The sequence below is a fragment of the Marmota marmota genome, unplaced genomic scaffold, assembly GCF_001458135.2.
Source record: "Marmota marmota marmota unplaced genomic scaffold, marMar, whole genome shotgun sequence".
Lineage (NCBI taxonomy): Eukaryota > Metazoa > Chordata > Mammalia > Rodentia > Sciuridae > Marmota > Marmota marmota.
The window spans coordinates 1,998,486-2,005,916 of NW_026000082.1; the positions used below are offsets into that span (position 1 = coordinate 1,998,486).

Consider the following 7,431-nt stretch of genomic DNA (forward strand, 5'->3'; position numbering starts at 1 on the left):
AATATATATATATATATATATATATATATATATATATATATATATATATGCAGTAAATGTATGCAAATTTTTTGGATGAATATCCATGAAAAAAAAAAAAAACAGGTTCAAGAGGAACAGAAGAGTCAAAGGCCAGGGATGGGAGGGAAACTTTCTACTCTAATCCTAGTGTACTTGAAAGTTTTATCATTTGCATGCCTTACCTTTTTGTAAATGAAATAAATCATATTAGAATATAGTAGATGGGAATTGAGTTCATATTAAAGAACAATACTTAACAGCTTTGGAAAATGTTAAATACCACAGTGTTAAATAAAGCAAGCAATTTTCAAAATTTACATACTGTATATGGGGGGTGTGTTTGTATGTATTCCTAAAAAACATTCTGCAACAATAAACTGTATACAAAAGTATTAGTAGTTATTCCAGAAAGTTACAGAAAAGTAACTGTATCTTTTCCAGAAAGTAGAATACAAACAACTGTCTCCACCTTTTCTAGCTTCCTAAATCTTTAATAACTGCCAGGCACAGTGATGTAAGCCTGTAATCCCAAAGACTTGGGAAGCTGAGGCAGGAGGATCCCAAGTTCAACGCCAGTCTTGGCAACTTAGTGAGAACCTGTCTCAAAATAAAGAGGGCGGGAGATATGGCTCAGTGAGTAAGCACATATGAATTCAATCCCAGGTTACCCCCACCCACCCACTCCGGCAAAAAAAAAAAAAAAAAAAAAAAAAAAAACCATATTTCTTTTTCTTTCTTTCTTTTTTTTAAAGCCCCAAAGTACATGAATAAAGTAGCACCAATAAGCTGCCAAGAAGTCACCTGAAGGGCTGAGGATAGAATTCTAGGGTAGAGTGTGCTTCCTTAGCAGGTGCAAGGCCCTGGGTTCAATGCTCAGCAAAAGAAAGAATGAACTTGACTGGATTATCTTTAAGTTAAACTTAAAACTCTGTTACTCCCCTGTAGTTCAAAAACCTTCAGAACAGTAGTTAGAAATATTCCAAAGAAAGTATATGTATCTAGTGATTTATATAAAATAACATTCATAAGAGCATTCTTAAACAGCAAATAATGCAAACACTCCATACAAAATTGACTAAACAGCCATCTAAGGTACATTTACCAAGGCACATATTCAGGCCAATATCCTGGGAACTCCCTCTAGACTTTCTCCCCATTACCTCTCACAGTCAACTTACTGGGACCAGTGGGCTCTGCCTTCAAAAGGATCTCCCTCTGTTTCTGACTTTGCCACTCTTCCCATTTACACTGGGCTCCCTGGTACCACTCTTGCTCATCTGGAGTCACTTCTCTACACAGCACGAAAAAAAAGTCAGCTTTGAGAAGGTAAATTTACTTGGATCACTGTCTGACTTTAAACCTTTCAATGGCTTTTCACTGCCTTTAGAATAAAATTCAGTCTTCACCAGAATCCTTAAGGCTCTCCCTGATCTCACACTTGCTCAAGTCTCTGATCTGACTCACTTCTGTATCCCTTCTGCTCATAAGACTTCTTTCTCTCTTTCTCAAACAAACTCTGCATGTTCTCACCTAAGGACTTTTGCACTTGTTGTTCTTTTTCTCTGGAACGTTCTGCTCCTAGATCATCCCATGGTATGGTATGAAGGGAGATATTCATCCCCTGGAGAGGCCTTCCCCAATCACACAACCCAAGACAGCCACCCTAACCCTAGTTATTACCATTCCATTTCCTTCATAACACACACCTCACCTCTCATACTACTCTATTTATTCAACAGGTACCTATCTTCTACTTGCTCAACCCCCTTATGGATTCTCACCTCTTAGGAACAATGGGATATGTAAATAGGTAATATCTGCTGAATGAAAGAAATATTACATAGATATAAAAAAATGTCTTTGGACTTGGGAGGATGAGGCAAGAGAATCGCCAATTTCAAAGCCAGCCTATACAATTTAGTCAGACCCTGTCTCCAAAAATAAAAAGGGCTGAGGTGTGTTGGTGGGGTGGGTGGTTCAGAGGTAAAATAATCCTAGGCCTAAATCCCCAATACTATACCACAAGAAAACTAAAGCCTAACTGAGTGGAGCAAGCCTGTAATCCCAGTGACTTGGGAGGTTGAGGCAGGAGGATCACAAATTCGAAGCCAGCCTCAGCAACTGAGCAACCAAAGCAACATAGTGAGACCCTATCTCAAAATAAAAAAAGGGCTGGGATATGGCTCAGTGGTTAAGTGCACTTGGGTTCAATCTCCGTTACCAAAGAAAGAAAGAAAGAAAGAAAGAAAGAAAGAAAGAAAGAAAGAAAACAAAACTTAAAAAGAGAGCAAGAAAGAAAAGGCTGCTTTAAACAAAATGATAATTCTGGAAGAACACAAAGATTCAGATGTTCAAGAGGCTAAGGCAAGCTTACTATTGAAGTCAGAAATAGTGCTCTCCAAATTCTTGTGAAAATCCTCAAAGAAACTAAAAATAAAAAGCTGAAGTAGAGTGAGCCTGTGGACTAGAGAGATGCTTTAAAACTGGTCAGATCTTTGCTGGACCTGGGCTTTGTTCAGATCTTCCCAAACTAGAAGGAAAAATGGAATATAGATAGTGTGCTCCAGAGATCCTGTAATGAGCCAAGACCCTGTAGGATCTGCAAAAAGGTTAATCATTTCAAGTTAATTTAGATGCACTGTTGAATTCTGACTCAAGTCTAATACAACCTTTCTATTCTCCAATCCTCAGAAATTTTCACTCTTACATAACACACATTTACACTTAATGAGTACCCAAAAACCCTAAGCCCTTTGAACGAGGTCATCTTTTCAGAGAGACTCAGCCCATAGTCTAATTGGACACGCTAGTCCCATCTGCAAAACTCCAGTAAAAGCTGCAGTTAATATTAATTAAGAGCAGAAACAGGTTTGAATATCCTTTCTCTCAATCAAGTCCAACATGCTCCCAAATGGAAACCTGCCAGCTTCCCTGCACTTGAGATAGCAGATCAAGTATAGAACAATGGGACTTTTTTTAATACCACTATTTGTCCAATACTTGAAAAAGGATTTTCATATCCTTCAGATATGACCCAGCAAAAGAAGTTATATTAAATGTTAGAATTTTTAATGGTAGTCATTTTATAGAGTTCCAGCCCTGTGTGTCCATGTACTCATTACACCTACCTGAAAGCACACACAAACACACAAGGAAAGAAAAAAGTAACATTCTTTGTGATAGAGTAAGATCCAGTCCCTGGCAATCTAAGGTAACTCTCCTTTCTATTTACTCAGTGTGCTAAAGAAAATTCAAACAAGCCAAAGATTGGGGGTGGGCCTCCAAAAAAGGTATTTGATAAGCCTCAGCCTGTACTGCTCCGGGCAGCCTTGGAAGGGACAGTTATCAGGAAGCTAATCTCAGATCCATTCAAATACAAACTTTTCCCATAGATCAGAGATAATTAAACAGAATAGACTCTTGCTATTTGACTTCTGGGGAAGATGTAGACAGAGTTAGTGTCCCATGCCTTCAACACAGACTTACTGAACCCTTTGTAGTACATTGGGTAATCTGCCAGACTCCAGTTTCAGAGTGGGAACTGGAATCTGGTATAGGTAGAAAGGGCAACAAGGAGCACAACAAGATTATCTTGATACTTGGGCTGGAAGTATGCTCAGTAGTAGAGAGCTTGCCTAGCATGCAAAAGGTCTTGGGTTAGATTGCCAGCATTGCAAAAGAAAACAATGATATCTATTGCCCCCAGCACCTTGAACACTGACACATTCCAGGCACTAAGTAAATATCTACTGGATGAATTAGGCATTTATTATGTTGCTATAACTATATGCAACCGCAGCAACAAAAACAACAGGTTATGCATGTACAAGAGGAAAAGCGGATTCTGCCAGGGCAGGTAAGGGAAGGCTTACTTCCCAGAAGCAATGTCAGAGTGGCCCTTTCCTGAAGAGCAGCCTTTCATCAGGGAGTGGCTGAAGGAGAAAGCCATGCAGCCTGGAGTGTGCCTGAATCCAGGCTACAGCAGATGGCCTGAGCTACTTTCCAATTCAAATTCCAACAAAGGTTCTATTTCCTGGGGTTTTGTTGTGTTTCATCATCTCCTTCAAACCTTCAACTACAAAAGCATACGTATACACTGTTGTTGTGCTTCTCTATCAGGAAATTAGCTAAAAAGCAAACAGCAGGTAACAGATATAAAAATAAATACCCACAGAATGCTTTTTTATTTACCAGGTAGTGGGTCTCTAGGATTCTTGGCCATCCACCCACCTCAGCCTCAAGCGCTGCAACTATAGGTATATGCCACTATACCCAGCCTCACTTAAACCTTCTGAGTGTGAAAAATAATCTCAGGTCACAGGCCCCAAGTCCATAACAAATTGCTGGCCTCTTCTTTCCTGATAATTTTTTAATTGTTTCATGCAAAAAAAAAAAAAAAAACTTGGTACCCAGAAAAAGAAAATTTCAACTTTTCAAAGTCACTTCTTACTCCAAGGGAAGACAGGATGGGGGTAGAAGAATGAAGATACCTGAAAGAATAAAATTCAGGAGAGGAAAGTTAAAATGGTATAAAACAAAGGGAGGGAAGGGTGAATAGTAAGTGGAAAGTTTTCAAAACCCTGCAGAAAGAAGCCATTTCCCATCAAATGCTCTTTTAAAAAGAAAGGCTAGGAGCCCAGCCCCAGGAGGTACAGTGAGAGGACCTTCATGCCAGAAGGAAATAAGTCACCAATTCAGGTTTAGAGGGTGTTGTGGATGGGCTCCGGGTCACCCTGTGGTCCCTCACTCTCCTCCCCACCAAGGAGAAGCCTCACAAAAAACCCTCTGACTCCCCTCCCCCCAAACTGCATTCCAAATACAGAAAGTATAAGAAACATTTGAATGTGGTATTAAAATTAAAATAGGCCCGCTTGAGGCAACAATATCCACAGGAGAAAATTCAAAGTGTAATCTGGTAAACATGTTTCCATCTGAAACGTGGGGGCGAGAAGAGTGTTCTTGGGAATAAAAGCTTGCTTTTACAACCAGTTTAAGAGGTAATGAATAAACTGCTTTGCAGATGTTCTCAATTCCTTGCTTTTAAGCGTTGCTCCTGTTTCCCAGCACTGTCCTCCACCCTCCTCTTCACACTAATCTCTGCTTCTGAAATGCAGATCCCTGGATAATTAGCCCGTAATGGACAATAACCACCTAGGACAAGATGAGAACTGCGGGCTAGAGTCAAGGACCCGTCTGCAATAACACGTTTCCAGGAGAGTTGCTAATTATGAGCACCATGCATCCCAGAAGGGTTGTGTACCTGGCAGCACCTCCAGCACTACCTCTCGCCTTTTAATGCCAATTTGTTTGGAACTGGTATGAACGTGGAGTGGGAGAAGGCAAAAGGGATGAGCTGACCACTGTCAGACTACCGTAGGAGATAGGTGATCTATATCCCCAGCTTCACCAAGCCAGCCGAGGGAGGCAATCAAGAAGCCATTTCCAAGAAGGCTGGATTCAAAATGTAATTTAACAAAACGAGTCTCCCTAGTCTCCTGGCGGCCAGGCCTCGGCTTGGCGGGTGGGGGGTAGGGAGTTGGTGGGGGAGAGTTCAGCTTAAGGGGAGCGAACAGATAGGCCTTTCAAAGCCACTAAGCGCTCTGCCCCGAGGCCCAAGACGACGCCGAGGGGCTGAAGCGGCGCTCGGTAGAAAGCCCAGCGGAGCCTTGGGCTCCCCAGCGCGCAGCGGGGCAGGACTCCCACAGGTGGGCGGCGCTGGGCCCCGGGAGCTCGGGCTGGGGAAGGAGACGCGCAGCTCACTAGGGACCTGGGGGATGGGCCCGAGGGGACCCAGGGGCTGAGGGACCGCTTCGCCCAAGTAGGCAGCGTGAAAGGGCAGCTCAAGATTTTCTGCTGCCTGGCTCTGGCTCCCTGAGCCCGGTAGTCACGGGCTTTTCCACCCAGGCAGGAGGAGCTGCGGGTCCCTCCTACTATCCTCCCCAGAGCCGGTGCCTCCTCCCCGGGCGCGGTTAAGCCGCGCGGCAGTGGGCAGCCGCTGCATGCTCTCCTGCACGTAGGAGCCTGCACCGCCACACGCGGGCGGGGGAAGGGCTCCGGGGACCGAGAAGACCCGGCCCCTCTCGGGCTGTGTCTCTCCCCCGCCTAATCCGATCCCGCTCGGCTCACCCCCGCCCCTCCCCCCACAGCCCCTCACCCGTGTTGGCTTTGAGGTTCTCCCGCAAGAAGTGGCCACTGGAGAGATGCTGGAGGCCAAAGTTCTGGGCGATCCTCTGGCACACGGTGCCCTTGCCCGAGCCAGGCGGCCCTAGGATGACGGCGCGCAGGAGTTTGGAAGCCATGGCCTTCGCGAGGCGGCGAGCGGCCCAACAGGCAGCCCAGACAGCGGCCCCGGAGGCAGCCCCGGGAACTTTGTTTCTTGGCCCCTGCCTCAGGCACCCTCTGCTCACGCGGGGACTCTCCTGCCGCCCCTACTGGGGAAAGGAGAGACTTTTAAGACAACCCCTCCCCTCAGCCCCGCCCTCCGCCACCTCCTCGCCCCCAGGCAGCAGTTATGGAGAACTCTAGTGCCCCCGCCCAGCGTAATCAGCCCTCGGGGGCGCGGAGGTCGGCCCCGCCAGTTTCAATCTCGATCTCTTCGGCTGTCTCACTCCCACGCCTTGTCCAAGGAGGGAGTCGTGTGGCCGGGCATCCCCAAACCAGTCTCGGACTAGCTAGGGAAACCGAGATAAGCGGGTGACTCAAAGCGCGCCCCCGCCGCCCCGACGCTCCGGGCATCCTGGGACTGAGCCCCTGCGCGATTCCTGCACGTGGGCAGCCTGTATCCGCACCTCTGCCCCTCCCGGGCGGCTGTCACATTCTCTGTAGTCACTGTGGCCGCCGCCGCTGCCCGCCGCCCGCGCGCAATTGGAGGGGCCCACCTCCGCCCGGGGTTGGCAGATGCGCTCCCCAGCCAAGGGCCAGGCGCAGAGCCGGAGCCCCGCGCCTCTCGGCCAAAAGCAAATAAACACACCTCTGCTGAAAGTAGCGCCACCAGAGACACCCAGCCCGGATCCCGATGGGCGGCGCCGCCTCCGCCTGCTCAGTCTCCGAGCCCAGGCCGGCCGCGCGGGATCGCTTCTTACGTAAGCCGGGGAGACCGGCTCAGTTCTAGCCACCGGCCGGCGCCCCCTCTATTCCCCACCCCGCCTCCCCAGGCTCACGTGCTCCCCAAGACCCAGTGGGGGCTGCGGGGGCGAAAGAAGGTGGAAACGACGCAAGAGAAAGAAACCCCCTTTTTTTGTATTGCCCAGGATCTATTGTGAAGGAAAAGGAAAAATAACAACTTGTTGAGCGTATACTGCTTGTCAAGTTTGAAGCTATGTGATTTCATTATTCAACGACCTTTCAGGTACAGATGAGGAGAGGAGTCTTGGCGTGATGCAGTTCATTCTTTTATTCATAATTCAACAG

At 46.8% G+C, this 7,431-nt stretch overlaps 1 protein-coding gene across 4 annotated transcripts in view; it reads right to left on the minus strand.

Annotated features, from left to right (window-relative positions):
• The window catches only part of Ak4 (adenylate kinase 4), a 68,136-nt gene extending 61,049 nt beyond the window's left edge, over positions 1 to 7,087 (minus strand). The window contains exons 1-2 of one of the 4 annotated variants that reach the window (XM_048815231.1): positions 6,992 to 7,087; positions 6,176 to 6,449 (exon numbers count right to left, since the gene is read on the minus strand). In XM_048815231.1, the coding sequence (XP_048671188.1) occupies positions 6,176 to 6,320 (145 nt within the window). In that variant the 5' untranslated portion in view covers positions 6,321 to 6,449; positions 6,992 to 7,087. Of the gene's footprint in view, positions 1 to 6,175; positions 6,453 to 6,809; positions 6,942 to 6,991 lie in introns of those variants that run through there. The other 3 variants (XM_048815233.1, XM_015484904.2, XM_048815232.1) reach the window with 3 other exon arrangements.
• Positions 7,088 to 7,431: the final 344 nt, after the last annotated feature.